The 19,337-nt window shown below is 39.3% G+C and overlaps 1 protein-coding gene and 1 long non-coding RNA gene across 3 annotated transcripts in view; one reads left to right on the plus strand and one right to left on the minus strand.

Annotated features, from left to right (window-relative positions):
• The window catches only part of Lcch3 (Ligand-gated chloride channel homolog 3), a 120,297-nt gene extending 108,512 nt beyond the window's left edge, over positions 1 to 11,785 (plus strand). For both annotated transcript variants that reach the window (XM_070118278.1, XM_070118279.1), the window contains exons 6-9: positions 4,597 to 4,881; positions 6,829 to 7,159; positions 9,024 to 10,368; positions 10,872 to 11,785. In XM_070118278.1, coding sequence (XP_069974379.1) covers positions 4,597 to 4,881; positions 6,829 to 7,159; positions 9,024 to 9,318 — 911 coding nt within the window. In that variant the 3' untranslated portion in view covers positions 9,319 to 10,368; positions 10,872 to 11,785. The remainder of the gene's footprint in view (positions 1 to 4,596; positions 4,882 to 6,828; positions 7,160 to 9,023; positions 10,369 to 10,871) is intronic.
• On the minus strand, positions 10,748 to 15,299 carry LOC138860571 (uncharacterized). Its single transcript, XR_011398340.1, has 2 exons — positions 15,122 to 15,299; positions 10,748 to 11,828 (listed from the first exon to the last, which is right to left on the minus strand). It is a non-coding gene; the product is annotated as an uncharacterized lncRNA (long non-coding RNA).
• Positions 15,300 to 19,337: the final 4,038 nt, after the last annotated feature.

The raw sequence follows: 19,337 nt of genomic DNA on the forward strand, positions 1-19,337 counted from the left end.
GACAGCGAGGCCGACCAATTACAAAGTTGGAAATGGAAGAAGGCTGTTTGTCTCCTTGCTCGGGAGGCGGTGACGCTTCCCCCTTGCTTAAGAGCAGATTTGTTCTTTTCTCCTTTTCTCTTTTCTTTTCTTTTTGTTGTTTTTGTTTTTGTTTGTTTTGGTTTGTCATGTTTATTTGTTTTTTTTGTTAAGTCGTTGTTGTTGTTTGTTTGTTTTTGTTAAGTCGTTATTATTGTTGCTGTTTTTGTTATATTCTATCGTGTTGTTCTTGTTTTGTTTGGTTGTCATTCTTCATTTTTTTTTTTTTTTTTCATTTTCTCTTCTTTTCTTTCTTCCTTTTTCTTCTTTCTCTTGTTACTTGGCATTTCCCTTGATGGTATTGTTATTGTTTTTATTGTTGTTATGATTATCGTTTAAGCATTATGATGATAATATTATTTTAGTTATTGATATTGTTATTGTTATTATTACTATTACTATTTCTATTACTAGTATAATTACTACGAGCTTTTGTATATGCAGTTATATATAGTTTTATCTAGAAGTGGTTAGTTATTTTACATTTTTTATTTCCAAAACATTTGCCTCGTATAACTCTAACATATATTTTTGTCGTAATCTTCTTTACTCAATTCATTATTTTCTTTCAGATATTATCATCGTATTCTCACATTAAATTCTGTTTTTTTATCGTTACGTTTCTTCATTAAATACTCGAAAATCTTATTCACTGAATATTGTAAAATCTTATTCAAATATCAACGCACTTTCTATTTTCCAAAATCAACGCATAAACTAATAAGATCGTTCGCCTACAAGGTAAGCGCAACGAGAGATAAATGTGATAAGAGATAAACCGGTACGAAAAGAAATGGAAAATAGAATACAGTGCGTCGAAAGAGCCAAACGGAGCGAAATGCGTGAAATGAGCAGAATGGAGCGAACGGCGTAGAATTGGCAGAAAGGAAATTCGGGGGAGATAGAGAGAGTAAGCACAAAATAATTAAATGTAGGATGGCTTTTCAATATTTCTTTTTCTTTCTATCTCTCCATTTCTTCGCCATTCTTTGTTTTGATCGTTAGGTTTATATATTATGAATCGAGGGACGCTGGCATAAAGGAGATTTAGTGGAGCTAGAGAGTGTAAGCATAAAATTGTTAAATGTAAGATTTATTTTCAATATTTCGTTTTCTTTCTCTTATTCCCCGTTTTAAATATGTTTATTCTTCATTTGCTTATCATATATATATATATTCTTTTTTGTTTTGTTTATTATAAATCGAATGACGTTTGTTATAAATTAAATGCGTGAGAGTAGAGAGAGCAAGCACAAAATAGTGTAATGTTAGATGCCCTTTCGATACTTCTTTATTTTCTCTCTCTCCATTTCTTCTTTATTTCTCTTTCACTTTAACATTGGTATTATTTGTTTTTTTATGCATTGTGAATCGAGTGACATCGACAAAAAGGAAATTCTTTAAGAGATAAAGTAATCACAAAATAATTAAATGTAGGGTACCTTTTCAGTGCTCTCTCTCTCTCTCTCTCTCTCTCTCTCTCTCTCTCTCTCTCTCTCTCTCTCTCTCTCTCTCTCTCTCTCTCTCTCTCTCTCTCTCTCTCTCTCTCTCTCTCTCTCTTTGTTTCCGTGATCTTTATTTTCATTAAATTTAACATGAATATGGTTTATTGGTTTTATTTACTGCAAACTGAAGGACCTGCGTTGAATAGAGAGAGCAAGCACAAATTGATTAAATGATTGATTAAATGTAGGAAAACATTTTTTTTTCATTTCGTTTCACTCATCAATATCTTAGTTGCTTCCTTGTTCTATATACCATTAATTAACTGAACCGGATAGGATAGGTAGAAAGGAGAGAGAGAGAGAGCGAGAGCGAGAGAGAGAGAGAGAGAGAGAGAGAGAGAGAGAGAGAGAGAGAGAGAGAGAGAGAGAGAGAGAGAGAGAGAGAGAGAGAGAGAGAGAGAGAGAGAGAGAGCACAAAATTTTTACATGTTGGATCCCTCTTCCAGAATCACTTTCTCTTCTCCCTTTCATCTTTTTTTTCAGTTTATCAATTCTCTTTTAGATATATATGTTATTTCTTCGTATTTTGGAAGCATCCGGGGGAGACAGAGAGAGAAAGCATAAAATAATTAAATGCAGAATTTATTTTGAACTACATTTTCCTTGTTATTTTAACTTTTTTATCTTTTCGTGGAAATGAAAATGAGTATTAACACATCTTTTTTAACCGTTGGATTTTATTTTGTTTTTCTTGTAACAGTAATCGTTATGAACATTACGGTAATAATAGTGATGATACTGACAATGATGAGCGTTATTATCATTATTATCATCGTATTTTATTATTGTTATTATTATTATTATTATTATTATTATTATTATTATCATTAGTTTGTTTTTGTCTTTTAATTTTGTTGTTATTACTATCATTACGATCATAATTATCATTTTTTGTGTGTAATTTCATTTCGTTATTGTTACTATCATTATCATAATTATTACTATTATTTTTTTCTCTCATTACAATTATCATCATCCCCCTTCTCCTCTTTATCCATCTACTTCTACGAACTCCTCTCAATTCCTTTTCCAACTCAACCTCTCTCTTCCTCCCCTCCTCTCTTCTCCGCTCTACTCCTCTCCCTTTTATTCTCCCTCTCTCCCTCCTCCCCCTCCTGCCCCCTCCTCTCTCTCCCTCCTCTCTTCTCCTTTCCTCTCTTCTCTTTTCTCTCCCTTCCCCTTCCCTCCCTCCACTTCCACTCTTCCTCTTCCTCTTCCTCTTCCTCTTTCTCTCCCCTCCCTATTCCTCTCTCCTCCCTCCTCCTCTCTCTCCTCCCTCCTCTCCCCTCTCCTCCTCTCCCCTCCTTTCCTTCTTCCCCCTTCCCATCTCACGCCAACCCATCAATATTCCCCATCCAACCCCTTTACCCCTCTACACCCCTACCTCTACCCCCACCCACACCAACCCCTGCCCCCACCAACCCCTTCCTCCACCAACCCCTACCCCCTACAACCCACCCATACCTCCTCCAACCTCTCCCCCCTCAACCCCCCACCCTACCCCCACACCCTCCCCCACAAGCCCTAACCCTACCCCCCACCCCTACTCACTCCCACACCCCTTTCCCCACAAAGCCTAACCCTACCCCCACCCCTACTCCAACTCCTACTCCCTCCCTCAACAACCCCCTCCCCCCCCCAACAACCCCCTCCCCCCACAACTTCCTCCCCCCACAACTTCCTCCCCCCACAACTTCCTCCCCCAACCCCAAACCCTACCCCCACTCCCACAACCCGGCGCCAAACCGGCCTCTCGGGTGTGAGGTCAAGTGTGGCGATAACTCCGGCCGGAAGCAGGTTAGGCAACATGGCGGCTCTTGGCGGGAAACTCAGCCGGTGGTGCGCGGGAAATGGGGAAAAAAAAAATAAATAAAAGAATTAAAAAAAACAAAAAGGGTTTCGAAAGATGAGGAACAATGGGGGAAATGTGTTTTCTGTTATTCTCATTTAATTATTTTTGTTTTTCTTTCTTTCTTTTCTTTCTTTCTTTTTTTCTTTCTGTCTTTTTTTTTTCTTCCTTTTTTGTTTTTGTTTTGTTTGAGCAGATGTATATATTTATAGATAGGTAGATAGACAAATATAGATATTATATATTTATATACATATAGATATGGATATAGATAGATTAATGCATGGGTAGATAGGTAAATAGATACATAGATAGACAGATAGATATAATTTCATAAAAATAGAAACACGAAAATACTAACGACGATTATGAAGACGATGATAACAGCGGGGCAATAATGATAAGAAGGATGAGTATGAAGAGAGAGATGATGATGATAATGAGAGTAATGATGAAGATGATAATGATATCAACAAAACAATAGTAATAAAAATAACAATAACAATAACAACGATTTTAAAAACAATAAAATCAACCTAAACGTACAAACAATAATAAATAAATAAAGGAAAAAACAAGCAAGACAAATAAGGCAAAAAAGCGAAAAGCAAGACAGGAAATGAAGCCCTGCCTGAGCGGCCATATTGAATTCGAAAAATGTAATATCGTAACGGATTTTTCAGCAACGGAAAATATCGCGTTCAAATAATTCGAAGGAGAATTGTTGTCTCGATTCAATTTCGCATTTTTTTGTTTTCTTTTTAATGTTTTGCTTTTGTTGTTTTGTTATTTGTTTTGTTTTACTATTTATTTTGTGTTTTTGTTTGTTTGTTTTTTGTTTGATTTGGTGATTGAATGTACTTATTGTGTTGTTTATTTCTTTCTTTCTATATAAGTATCATCTGTTTTTCTACCTCTTTATTTTTGTCACTTTCTACTAGCCTGTCTGCCTTTTTTATTCTATTTCTCTCTTTCTCTCTCTCTCTCTCTCTTTCTGTTTCTCTTTTTCTCTAATTCTCTTTCTCTCTCTCTCTCTCCGATAATAATAAAAAATAATGATTAATACAAAAATAAAACACCTACATATGTATGTACACACACACACACACACACACACGCACACACTCCCATATCACCCCCTCACCCCCTCCCCCTCTCCCCCAGACGGCTACACGGACACCGACGTCGTCATGTACTGGATGGACGTCCCGGTGGTGGGCGTGGAGGAGGCGGAGCTGCCCCAGTTCACCATCATGGGCTACGAGGCCAACGGGCGGACGGAGGAGCTGGCCACGGGCGTGTACCGGAGGCTCTCCATCAGCTTCAACCTCCAGAGGAACATCGGGTACTTCGTGTTCCAGACGTACCTGCCCAGCATCCTGATCGTGATGCTCTCCTGGGTCTCCTTCTGGATCAACCACGAGGCCACGTCGGCTCGGGTGGCGCTGGGTAGGTTGTTGTTTTTTTTTTTGAGGGGGGGTTGGGGTTGGGGAAGGGTTGGGGGAAGGGTGGAGGAGGGAGGGAGGGGGACGGGTGGGGTTGAGGGGAAGGGGAGGGAGTGGGGGTGGGGGTTTGGGGAGGGTTGGGTGGGGAAGGATTGGGTGTGTGTTTGTGTGTTATTATAGGTGTGTGTGTGTTAGAGAGAGAGAGAGAGAGAGAGAGTGGGGATGGGGGGAAGAGAGATAGAAGGAAAGAGAGGGAGAGAGAGAAGGAAAGTGAGGGAGAGAGAGGAAGAAAGTGAGGGAGAAAGAGAAAGAAAGAGAGGGAGAGAGAGAGAGAGAGAAAGACTAACTGTAAATAATTACTTATATATGTTAAGGTTAGACATATCGTAGATTAGCATACAGATACATAGACTATAGACTGATATATAGAATCGAATACGGATAAATAAACAGATTGACATACTTATGGTTAAATGTCTGGATAAAGAGATTGCTAGATAAACAATGAAAATATATGATAGATTTAATTAAAAAAAAAAACTATATCACAATGATTAATGTTATTGTGATTACCGCTGTTGTTTTCCCTTTGAGAACGACAATACTCATCATTTCTCCCCTCTCTCTCCCCTCTCTCTCCCCTCTCTCCCCCACTTCCCCTCCTCTCTTTCAAATTACTTTCTCTCCCTTCATTCCCTCTCTCTCTACCCCTACTCCACCTCCATCTCTTTTCTCTCCCCTTCTTCCTCTGCTTCCTCTCCGTTCCCTCTTTCCTCATCGCTCTCCCTTTCTCCCCTCCCCCTCTACTCCCTCTCTCTCTCTCTCACCCTCTCCCCCTCTCTTCACACCCTCTCACCCCCCTTCCCCCTACCGATCCTTCACTCCCCTTCCTATCCCTCCTCTCAACCTCGCCCTTTCTTCTCTCTCCCTCTCTTTCTCCTCTCTCTCCTCTTTCTCCTCTCTTTCTCCTCTCTCTGCCCTCTCTCCCTCGTCCCTCTCTCTTTTCTCACTTCGCTCTCGCTCCGCTCCCTCACCCTATCTGTCACCTTTCTCTCCCCTTCTCTCCACCACCCCCACCACTCTCGCCTCACCCTCTCCCTTCACCCTCTCCCCTCACCCTCTCTCTCTATCTATCTATCCATCTATCTATCTGTCTATCTATCTATCTATCTATCTATCTATCTATCTATTTATCTATCTATCTATCTATCTATCTTTCTCTCTCTCTCTCTCTCTCTCTCTCTTTCTCTCTCTCTCTCTCTCTCTCTCTCTCTCTCTCTCTTTCTCTCTCTCTCTCTCTCTCTCTCTCTCTCTCTCTCTCTCTCTCTCTCTCTCTCTCTCTCTCTCTCTCTCTCTCTCTCTCTCTCTGTCTCTGTCTCTGTCTCTGTCTCTGTTCTTCTCTGTCCAATACTCTCTCTCTCTCTCTCTCTCTCTCTCTCTCTCTCTCTCTCTCTCTCTCTCTCTCTCTCTCTCTCTCTCTCTCTCTCTCTCTCTCTCTCTCTGTCTCTCTCTCTCTCTCTCTCTCTCTCTCTCTCTCTCTCTCTCTCTCTCTCTCTCTCTCTTTCTCTCTTTCTCTTCTTTCTCTCTTTTTCTCTCTTTTTCTCTTTTCTCTCTCTTTCTTCTTTCTCTTCTCTCTTTCTCTTCTTTCCCTTCCCTCACCCTCCCCTCCCTCCCCTTCCCTCCCCCTTCCTCCCTTTTCCTCACCCTCCCCTTTTCCCTTCCCTCCCCCCTCCCCCCTTCCCCTTCCCTCCCCCTCCCTTTCCCTCCCCTCCCTCCCCCTCCCCCCTTTCCCTCTCCCTCCCCTCTTCCCCCTCCCCCTTCCCTTCCTCCCTCCTTCCCTCCCTCCTCCCTTCCCTCTCCCTCCCCCTCCCCCCCTTCCCCCCTCCCCCTCCCCCTTTCCCCCTCCCCTTCCCCTCCCCTTCCCTCCCTCCTCTCCCTCCCCGCCCCGCAGGCATCACCACCGTGCTCACCATGACCACCATCAGCACGGGCGTCCGCTCCTCCCTCCCTCGCATCTCCTACGTCAAGGCCATAGACATCTACCTCGTCATGTGCTTCGTGTTCGTGTTCGCGGCGCTGCTGGAGTACGCGGCGGTGAACTACACGTACTGGGGCCAGAGGGCGAAGAAGAAGACGAAGAAGATGAAGGAGAGCAACGGCCAGAACAAGCAGCAGCCGCCCCACCCGCCGCCGCCGCCCCCGATCAAGGTGGACGGCTTCACGCCCAACGAGGAGATCATCGAGTTGCAGGATATCAGGATGTCGCCCATTCCTTCGATAAGGTGAGGGGGGGGGTGGAAGGGGGTGGTGTTAGGAGAGGATATGGGAAGGGGAGATGGAAAGGGGTGGAGGGTGGGGTTGGGTGAGGGGGTGGAAATGGGTTGGGGATGGGGAGGAGTTGCAGGATATCAGGATGTCGCCCATTCCTTCGATAAGGTGAGGGCGGGGTTTAAAGGGGTTGGGGGAGGGTTGGGTGGGGGTGGGAAAGGAGGATGGGGGGTGGGGAGGGTTGCAGAGATGTCGCCCATTCCTTCGATAAGGTGAGGGGGGGGGTTTGTAAAGGGGTTGGGGGGTGGAGGGGGTTGGGTGGGGAGTGGAAAGGGGGTTGGGGGTTGGGGAGGGGTTGCAAGAGATATCAGGATGTCGCCCATTCCTTCGATAGTAAGGTGAGGGTGAGGAGGGGGATGGAAAGGGAGGGGGAGGGGAGGGAGGTTGTGTTGGGGCTAGAAAGGCAGGTTGGGGTGGGGTAGAAGGGGGAAGTTTGGAGAGGAAGGGGGTTGCAGGATGCCTATTCCTTCGATAAGGTGAGGGTGGGGTGGGGTGGGGTGGGGTTGGTGGATGGAAGGGGGTGTTGGGTGGGGAGGTGGGTATGGAAAGGAAGGTGGGGGTGGGGAGGGTAGGGTGGGGGATGGAGGTGGAAGGAGGTAGGTAGGGTGGTAGATAAGGGGTTGGGGGAGGTGGGGTAGGGATGTGGGTTAGGGAGGGGGGGGCCGCAGGATATGAGGATGTCGCCGATTCCTTCTGATAAGGTGTGAAGGGGTAGGAGTGGAGGAGGTGGGGGGTATGGTGGGGGTGAAAGGGGATTGGTAGGGGGTTAGGGGAGTATGGAAAGGGAGGATGGAAGGGGGTGGTAGATAAGGGGTTGGGAGGAGGTGGGGAAGGGGCTGTAGGATATCAAGATCACGCTGTTCCTTCGATGAGGTGAGGGGGAGGTAGGGGGTAGGGATGGGTGTGTGGAAGGGGTGTTGGGGGCAGGGGGGGGGATTGGAAGGGATGGGTGTTGGGGAGTAGGGTTAGGGGGAGGTAGGGAGGGGAAAAGAGTAAGGAGTGTTGCAGGATAACAGGATGTCCCCCATTCCTTCGATAAGGAGAGGGGGTAGGGGTAGGAGTGGGGGAGGTAAGGGTTGGGGTAACGGGATGGGTGTTGGGGAGGAGGGGGTAGGCCTAGGGAAGGGGTAGGGGAAGGGGTTTTTGGGATTAGGATGGGGTTCTTTAGGGAGCTGGGAAGGAGGAAGAGGGAAGAGGGAGAAGATAATGAAGGAGCAGAGAGAGGTGGAGAAGGACGGAAGAAAGGAAGGGAGAGAGGGGGAATGGATAAAGAAGGGGTGTTGGTGAGAGATCGTTTTATACTTTTAAAAAAATATTTTAATAATTCTCTAAAGTTACCTAAACACTTTGGTTAAAGATAACCTTTTATTCTTTATGCATTTAAAAAATATATATGGCTTAATTTAGATTCAATTATACATATATTTGTGTTTGTGTGTGTCTTTTCTGACCAAAGAAAAATAAACAAGCTCTCATATATGTAAGTGATAATCCTGTGTGACCTTAAGCACAATATGTGTATATGTATATGTATATATATGTGCGTGTGTGTGTGTGTGTGTGTGTGTGTGTGTGTGTGTGTGTGTGTGTGTGTGTGTGTGTGTGTGTGTGTGTGTGTGTGTGTGTGTGTGTGTGTGTGTGTGTGTGTGCGCGTGTGTGAGTGTGCGTGTGTGTGTGTGTTCATGCGTGTATGTGTGTGTGTAAGTGTGAGTGCGTGTGTGCGTGTGCGCGTGTGCGTGTGCGTGTGTGCATGTCTGAATATATCTACCTCCGTACATCCACGCCAGTCTCACCCCCCCCTCCCCCGCCCTCCCGCAGGCAGCGCCACAACTCCAAGTTCTTCTCGAGCGAGGGCTCCCTGCAGGACCTCAAGTTCCCGCCCTCCTTCCGCATCAACCGCAACTACTCCTTCCCGACCCGGTCGAGCATCCACGCCCCCAAGGGACCCAGCCGGAAGCGCGTCATCTCCACGCTGAAGAAGGGCGCCTCTGCCATCAAGGGCGCCATGCCCGTGATCAAGGACGTGAACGTGATCGACAAGTACTCGCGGGTCGTGTTCCCTCTCTCCTTCATCTTCTTTAACACAGTTTACTGGTGCTTTTACCTCCTCTAAGAACCGGGGACGAAGGGGAGAAGAGGAAGAAAGAATTGGTGAAATATATTTTAAAAAGCAGATAGAGAGAGAGACAGAAGGGAAAGATTTGGATACAAAATGTTATAAAGAAGTAGAGATGGAGGAAATAATTGGAAAAAAATGGATAAGAAAACAGAGAGAGAGGGAGAAAAGATTTGGAAAAGTATTTTTTAAAAGCAGAAAGAGAGAGAGGAAGAAGGAAGGATGAGGAAGGAAAAATATGAGAGGGGGGATAAAAAAAAATTGACCCGTGTTTTTGAATTCCTCCATTTCCCTATTTATCATAATTCTCTTCGTTTCTTTTGTGTTTTTTTTCTCGATTTTTCCCTTCTTCGGACTGGTCGGTTCATAGATCGTGTGTGTTCGTGTGAAGGAAATTACTGTACTTGATAATTACGTACAGACAATGTGCTGTGCATGTATATATCTATATCTATAATTATATCTATGTCTGTTTATCTATCTATATGCATCGATAGATCTCCATATAGATGGACAGATAGAGACATGCATAGATATACACACGCACGCATATAAATCCCGTTATATATAAACATATACTCCTAACCTTATTTCCCGCTTCACTGCTCCCCATCCCCCCCCCATCCCCCCCATCCACCCTCCCCCACCCGACCAAGTTATCCAGTGATAATAAATATTAAAACATGAAAGATTCGCGCCCTGTAGCCAGCAGAAAATATATATATATATAAAGAGAAAATAAAATGGCTGGGAAACTGACCCTCCACTTTACATACGCGCTCCCTGGTGTTGCCGATGAATACAAACCAGGGGCAAAACATGTGATAATAATAATAAATGGAACAAAGAGGACAGAAGGAAAATGTTTACAGTGTTCATAAGGATCGGGGCAATCCCTATGATAAACGAGGTGGAACAAATGATAGGAAAAAAAATTGTCTCCACAAATGAGATGTGAAGTTCATTGTGTTGTTGGGAGCCACGGGGTCTTGGAGGCGTACGAGCTCAAAGCAAGACTTGAAGCCGAGACTGGTGTGACACTGGCAGGTAGGTATGCTGGTACTGTTGTTGTTTTATATATATATATATATATATATATATATATATATATATATATATATATATAATTTTTCTTTCCTTTCTTTCTTTCTTTCTTTCTTTCTTTTTTTCTTTCTTTCTTTCTTTTCTTTTTCCATGTGTGATTTCATTTTTTTTCGTTTTTTAATTCATTTCTTTCTTTCTTTTCTTTGTCTTTTCTTTCTGTTTCTCTCTTGTCTCTGTTTCTCTGTTTAACTATCGTTGCACTTTCTCTATTCTCTCTATATCTATCTATCTATCTATCTATTTATTCATCTTCTCTCCTCTCCTCTCCTCATCCTTTCTTCTCCTTTCTATATCAAATTGTAGGTGGAAAAAAAATCAACGCTGATATTGTCATTGTCTAAATTTATTGTCTTAAAGTTTAACAAAATAAAAATCCAAATTTTATACTCAAATAAAACCAGTTAAATCAACTTAATTTTTAGCATCTCCTCTCCTCTCCCTTCCAGACTGCGCCGGTGAAGCAAGCGAGAGAAAATTCCCGAAATATTTTTCTCCGAGACGCCATGACAGCTCCGAGGCGGTGGACTACGAGCCTAAAGCGAATCTTCCGCGAATCTTTGGCGCTCTTACAATCATTTAGCTGGCGAAATATGCTCTCTTTTTTTCGCTCCTTAAAAAAAAAGAAAAGAAGAAAAAAGGGGACACGGTTTTTTTATGCCCTCTCGCTGGCATACAGTGAGAGTGTAACTATAAGTTATAAGTGTAACTGTTTATACAAGATATAGCTAGGTTTAAAGCGAGATATTGCAGTTGTATATCCTATGCCTCCTGTTCATTTTGGGTTTGATTTTCCTGTTTCTTTTTCTTTTTTATCGATGGTGGAAATCAATGCAAAAGTATTGTTATTGAGGTGTGTATTGTGGAAGTGTGGAGAGGTTGGGAATTTCGGAATATGTTACTGCTTCTATGGTATTTATATGTGTATGTATGTATATACAAATGTATATACTTATACAAACATACATACATATATATATATATGTATATATACACATGCATACATACATACAGATATACATATTTACATCAATACATACAGCCATACATACGTACATTATATATATATATATATATATATATATATATATATATATATATATATATATATATATATATATATATATATATATACACATACATACAAGGTACTTAAAAAGATAGGTAGCACCACAGCACTTCCAAAAATGGAATTGACCTTCTCCCCAAAGTATTCTGATGGCTGTTCATAAAACAATTTATCATATATAAAATTGTGAAAGATTTGTTTTCTTGTAGTTGGAACAACATCAAGTAAATTATACAAATAATTATCTGTCCAGCACTATCTGGTATCCCACAGCACACGCTCATTGGCTCTCTCCGATGACGTCATTTAGCTCCGCCCCATTTTCACTGCAATCAATCTGTGTGATATGTTACAGAAAGTGTTTTGTCAATTTATATTCTCTGAAAACTGTTCAGTAATATGAATGGTAAATAAAGCATTTTAAAGAAATAAAGAAACCCTATCATCATTTGCAAGAAATAATGGTAGGAGGGACAGGGCTAACTCAGCAGTTGCCGACTAGGATTTTCAAAGTCAAAGTTTTGCTACCTGTTGTACAAGTACCTTGTGTGTGATATATATATATATATATATATATATATATATATATATATATATATATATATATATATATATATTACACTTTAGAATAAACAGATTTTTTAAAATCTCAACTGAAGGCTTGGAAATTTATATCGATTCAGCTGATATTTCTTCCCTGGATTTTGAAATTTTTGAAATGTTAGTAAGTAATCACATTACTTTTGGAAAATGTTAATAATAATAATAATCTGTTGGCATTTTCTTTCTTCTTTTTTATCTTTCCTTTTTCCTAACATAATGAATATATACTCTTCTACAACAATAGTTTATTTCTTTTTACATATACCTGTCAAACACAAGAAAACTAAACTATTTCACTCAAATTTCAACCTCATTTTATTCCCGTAAGGTCAAATTCCCTCCTCTCTCCATGCTTAATATTTAAAAAAGATAGATGAAATAATAATAATAAAAAAAAAACATAATAATGTCTTGAAAAGCGAATCCGAAACTCTATATTACTACTCAATACCGTTTAGCTTTTACTATTTGTATGATACTGACAACAGAACGCTAGCCAGATCAGTAGTGTCTCGCCTCTATAGAATTTCCCGCCTAGATTCAAAAATACAAGGCATGTGTGACAAGTATTAGTCTGTTATCCATTAGATTCCTCCATGCATACTTTAGGGAATTTTTAATCCTATATTTTAGTCACCATAGAGACGAAATAAAAACACTTGGGGGAGGGATAACGTTTCATATTATTACTACTATTATTATTACTGTTTACTAAAGGATAAACGTTGCTATTTGGAGCTTCGCGTAGAACACTTATTACTACTAGGGATTGTATTCAGTGTTCGTTTTTTTTTTCGTAGAAGGAAAGTTGTTTTTTTTAAAGAGTTTTCGAATAAGCTGTCCGGTATAAGAATGAGTTGTGTGTTCGTATCCTATCCTAAGATGATTTTTATTTTTGCATTTTGTTTTTTGGACTCTTATTATCGGTATTATTTTCTCCCTTCCTTTTTCTTTGGTTTGGGAGTTCTTTTGAAAGACAAAAAAGAGAGGATATATACCTTTTACTGACATTTTTTTTATTGTTGTTGTTGTGTCCAGTTGTGTAAATTTCAGATTAATAACCTTTATTTTTTTAGACAATGGTTTTAGACATTTTTAGGTCAAGTCTTTGAAAGTCATCCATTTTGTTTTTATTTCAGTATTGGAACAATTTCTACTACTATCATCATTATTATTATTGTTAATATTATCATTATGATTATTTATTAATATTTTAACATTATTATTGTCATTATTAACATTATCATTATTCTTACCATGATTACCATTATTTTTCTATTCCATTATCATTATTGCACCTATTTCCAATCTAATCTTCCTCTCAATTCTCACCCATTTAGAAAATTTCTCTCAATTTCGTATTTCGTTTTTTTTCCCTCGTTTTCGAAAGGAAAATACACATTCTTCTAAAACAATTCTTCTCGTGTATATTTATCTAGAATTCGAGTTTTAATTTCACCGAATTTACACATCATTTTTATATCCACGTTCGTCACACACACTTGTATCTCATCATCATTTAATTTATCAAAATAATTTATATCGGTAAACACATTTTGGCATTTTTGTATCGTGTTGGGTTTCTCTCCCTATGATTGTTGTTTTTATCCATTTTTATCAAGGTTTATCCATTGATTCCGATTTGGTATTTTTTCCCTTATTAAATTTGTTGTTGTTTTACCCATTTTTATCAAGGTTTATCCATTTCTTTCGGTTTGGTATTTTCCCCTTATCAATTTTTTTTGGTTTTCTTGACATTCCTTAGAAAATGTTTTGAAAAAAAAATACTTACACCGGCAGTTATAGATTTATCTTATTGTAGGGATACGTGCATATTTATTTTTCCTATTACCTTCTACTATTTTTTTATTCGGTCTTTCTTTCTGCATTTTCTTTCTCTCTCTTTTTCTCGGCCTTTTCGAGTTCTTTTTGTTCTTTTTCTTTTTTCTTTTTAATTTTCTTTTTTATTTTCTTTTTACTTTTCTCTTGTCCTGTTTCCCCCACACTTTGCTCCTTGTTCTCTCGTTCCCTCTCTATTTATCTGTCTATCTATCTCTCGCTTCCTCGCGCCCTCCGTCCCTCCCTCTTTCGCTTTCTCTTATTTCTTATACATATATCATAATCTCAATTTCTATCTCTATCCCTCTCCCTCTCCCTCTCCCTCCCTCCCACTTTCTCTCCCTCACCCTCGCCCTCTCTCTCTTTCTCCCTCTCCTTCCTATCCCTATCCCTATCCCTCTCCCTTTTCCTCTCCCTCTCCGTCTCCCTCTCCCTCTCCCTCTCTCTACCTTTCCCTCCCCCTTCCATTCTCATTCTCCCTCTCCCTTCTCCCATTTCCCCTCTCCCTCTCCCTCCCTCCTCCTCCCCCTCCCATTTCCCCTCCTCCCTCTCCCTCCCATTTCCCCTCCCCCTCTCCCTCCCATTTCCCCTCCCTCCCCCTCCCCCTCTCCTTCTCCCTCTCCTCCTCCCCCTCCCATTTCCCCTCTCCCTCTCCCTAACTCCTCTCCCCTCACCCCTTTCCCTCCCCTCTCCCCTTACCCCTTTCCCTCCCCTCTCCCCTCTCTCCCCTCTCCCTCTCTTTCTCTCTACCTTTCCCTCTCAACGCATTTCTTATTTATGCTCAAGGCCAGGCGGGAGTGGAGTGCATTTTCCTCCGTCGAAAGTAAGAAAAGTTGGTTATATTAACTGATTTGTCAAGGGGCTCCACTTCACACTGGTCTAGATTTAAAAAGAGAGAAAAAAAAAGAAAAAAAAATGTGAACTGAGGTTTTTTCTTAATGGGAGTTTCAATAAACTTCTGAGATTTATGGAGACTCGATTCGTAGCATTTCCATATACTGTATCAACACTTGTAGTTAATGTTGTCGGAGACGCTTCGGTATCCCCATATTGCTTGAAAGTCAATAGGTAATGTTATGTATTCATTTCCTTTGCTTTTATATTAAGGATATAAATCTTACTAGTTTTAGATATATTTTTTCCCCCATTTTTTCGTGTGTTTTTTTTTCTTTCTTTCTTTTTACTTACTTTTTTTTCTTCATTTATCTGTTTTTTTCTTTTCTTTTCTTTTTTTCCAATTTCTTTTTCTTCTCTTTCCGTTGTCTTTCCTTCTGGCCTTCTTCTTTCCCCTCTCTGGTCTTTTTCTTTTTCTTCTTCTTTCCTTCCTTCCTTTTATTTCTTTCATTTTCTTCTTCGCTCTTTCTATCTCCTGTAAAAATACAAACACAATAAATTCTACAACAAAAGTCACAGTATTTATAAAATAAACTAAAATTACTGAAACTATACATTTAAAATATTAAGCCACAAATCTGATTGTGAAAATATTATAAGTAGAAACTTATTGAATATGGAAAATGCGTAACCAAGAAGGTTCACTTATAAAAAAACATTTGTGTTCACTGTGAAAGACTAGGATTGTCTCTTTTATAAGATGATGTTTGATTTGTTAAATAAGAATGTTAAGAAATCTGGAATTTGCATACTGAAGAAAAAAAAACATTATTTATTTTCAAAAAACATTGTTTTCTGTTTCAAAAAAGTGTATAAATTTTGCCACGTTTGATAATGCTCCATTTACATATAAATATCTTTTATTTTTTTTTTCTTTACTTGATGAAGATAAAGACAAGATTCTCTCTTTATGTCGAGTCACTATATCCAACTACAATATTTATTCTAAAGGTATTATTTTCATTTTAAAAATGTCATAACATGACTTTGTATTACGCTGTTTGAATTGTCTTTTAATTAATTATATTTAAGACAAAAAAAGAAACGGAAGTAATAATTATATAAACACTTTATCTTTGCTTAAGGGATAAACATTTTTTGTACAAAAAATACACTTAAATTTCCTTTTTCTCTTTTCTCTCCATGCCTCTGTCTCTGTCTGTCTGTCTGTCTCTCTGTCTCTGTCTCTCGTTTCAGCCCTTTATTTCACTTTTCTTTAAGTCATCATTATTAAAATATTATTATCACTCACATTTTCCCCCTCGTAGCTTCCACAACCCCCACAAGTAATATTAAGTTGACTAATATTACGATAAGCCTTTTGTCTGTCAGCCAGAAGGTATTAAGACTATCACAGAGCTGTATTGTCACAGTTCCTCCACTGGCTGAAATATTCGGCAAGTGGAGTAAAAGCGAGTGATTAAGATATTAAGTGGAAAATAATATATATAATAAAGAATATATATATACATGTAGAAAACCTACTTTTGTGCTTATTTTTTTTTTTTTTTTTTTTTATATATCTATTTATGATATAGATTCCTCGTTTTTTTTTTCTTTCTCTCCCTTGTTTTAGCGCTGTATTGTTTTTGTTTTATAGTATTTTATCTCATGTTCTATATTGTAGTGTTTTTAGTGGTGGTTCCTTAGGGAAATATAATTGGATTATCCTTTTAGTATGTAAATGGGTAAAAAATAATGTATGATAATTATTAAGCATTTTTTGGATACTTTGTCATGTAAAATATGTAAAAAAAAATATAATAATCATTTATAACAAGTCCATGTATTATCTCAAAAATAATTTTTGATTCCCAAAAATTAGTAATAAAAGTAATATTTACGTCTCAGCTCTCAACTGTTTTCGGCTGAAATTAATATTTATCAATTTATGAACGTGCCATACAAATTGTTAAAATTCAAATACCAAATAAGGATATTTAGGGGGGGACTAAAACAATGCCTAAGAATTTTTAAAAGGCTTCCTTGGGTGTGTAAACAAAATACGTTTTTTTTTAGTGTTGGAATTTTTGCAAATATAAAGGGTTTGCAGTTGTATTTTTGGAGTATAAATGATAAGATTTCAAAGCTTCTTTTCGAATGTAATCGAATTGTCCGTGAATTTTGGATGTTAAAACCTTTTATTTTTACCCTAATTGTGACTTCAAAACCCATTTTCTATGATACGGTAAAGAAACAATCACGTTTTCTGTGGTTATGTAGCTTGTTTCCCATTTTCTTTTTCACAGGATTAAGGATCATGAAGATAAAAAATAATAATAAAAATGGTTTAAGTGTTATTCACTTGTTTCTCATTATTGAAGATCATATTTGCGAGGGATAGTATGAACGTTGTGATGTAAATAAAATGTCGAAAGGGTGATGACAATAAAACTTATAATTTTCTATTGTTAATTGGTCTTTTACTATACACCTGTGTGTGTATGCGTGTGCGTGTGCGTGTATGTGTGTATCTATGTAATGTGTAATGTTGTAAGTGTATAAGTAGGTGAGTGCGTGAGTGATTGAGTGAAAGAGAGAGGGGGAGAGAGAATGAAAGAGAGGGGGAGAGAGAAACGTTTAAGATGTGACAAGGAACAAATGATATATGCATATATGAAAACAAATATATTAGAGAGGGGTATATATAACTTAAATTAGTGAGAGGTGAGAGAGAATCAGCTTATGAGAGAGAGAGAGTGAGAACGAAATAATAGAGGTGATGAGAGAACGAAAAGAGAGAGGAGAGAGCTAGAAAACGGAGGAGAGGAGAGTGAGAGAGACTGAAAAAGATAAGAGGATAAGGAGAACGAAAGAGAGAGGGAAAGCAGGAGAACTATGAGAGAGAGGGATATGATGAAACCAAGTTATATATGGTTGTATATGCAGGAAATCAATACATGAGAGGCATAGAGATGAAACAATGATATAGAGTGGATGAGATAAACTAAGCGCTGAGCAGAGTGAGAGAGAGAACGAAAGATATATTATATAGAACAAGTTATAGAGAGGGGGAGAGAGAACTGAGAGATGGGGAGAGAGAACTTATAAGAGAAAGAGGAGACAGAGAACTAAAAAGATATTATGAGAGAGAGAGAACGAAAGAGAGAGGGAGAGAGAGAAACGGTTAGAGCAGAGGGCGGAGAGAGAATGAAAGAGAGAAGGAGAGAGAGAGAGTGAAAGAGAACTGCTGAGAGAGAGTATGAAAGAGAGAGGAGAGACAGAAACCAAGTTATGACAGTGATATAGAGTATATTTCAGAGAGAAACGCAGGTTATATATATATATGTAAACCTATATATATGGTTACTTATGCTTATATATATATGTTATTAAGTTACGTTATGCTTAAGGTTACGTTACGTTACGTTACGTTATATATATTTTTGGTTTGTTTTACCAGTGCGTGCGTGAGTGCATGCGCGTGTGTATGCGAGAGTGTATTTGCATGTCAATGTGCGTGCCTGCATTTGGGAAGAGCAAAGTCTACCCAATATTCCTTAGTATTTCCCTCTCACTCTGTCTATTTTTTGACATAAATATCTAATGATAATTCCTTCTCTTACCCCTACTCTTACTCTCTTTCTCTCACTTTCTCTCTACACATCAATCCAGAATTTTGACGACAGTATCAAACAAAATCCCCCCCCCCAAAAAAAAAAAAAAACACTTAAATTCACATAAAACAATAGTTCTAAATATTTTTTTAAGCGAGTCACTACTTGCTGGTTGAAGACATTCATTGATTAATCCTTTTTCATTCATAAATCGTGCAATGGAAAACACCTGTACTCGCAAGCAAGACCCAAAGCTAAATTTTCCTTTTCACATCAGAAGAATTGTAGACGTAGACGTAGCAACAGTCGTATTAAAGTGTAGTTGCAATAGTTGTAATAGCTGTTGTAGTAGCAGTCAAAACAGTATTGATACTACCAACAACAGTAGTAATTGTTGTTATTGTTTTCCTATTGTTGTTGTCGTTATAGGAGAGGAAAGAGAAGAAAAAGGAAGAGAGATTGGGGAGGAGGAGGAGGAGGAGTAGAAGGAGGAGGAGGAGGAGGAGGAGGAGAAGGAGGAGGAGGAGGAGAAGGAGAAGGAGAAGGAGAAGGAGAAGGAGAAGGAGAAGGAGAAGGAGAAGAAGAAAAATGAGGAGAAGAAGAAAAATGAGGAGAAGAAGAAAAATGAGGAGAAGAAGAAAAATGAGGAGAAGAAGAAAAACGAGGAGAAGAAGAAAAATGAGGAGAAGAAGAAAAATGAGGAGAAGGAGGAGAAGAAGAAACAGAAAGTAAAGAAGAGAAGGAGGAGAAGGAAAAATAGAAGGACGAGAAGAGGGCGAAGGAGAAGGAGGAGAAGGAGAAGTAGAAGGAGGAGGAGGAGACGGAAAGAGAAGAAAAAGAAAGGAGAAGAAGGAAAAGGAGGAGAAAGAGAGAAAAAAGAGGAAGAGGAAGATGAGGAGAAAGAGATGAAGTAAAAGAAAGAGAAAAAGGAGGAGGTGAAGAAAGAGAAGAAA

This window comes from Penaeus vannamei, chromosome 41, assembly GCF_042767895.1.
Source record: "Penaeus vannamei isolate JL-2024 chromosome 41, ASM4276789v1, whole genome shotgun sequence".
Taxonomy (NCBI): domain Eukaryota; kingdom Metazoa; phylum Arthropoda; class Malacostraca; order Decapoda; family Penaeidae; genus Penaeus; species Penaeus vannamei.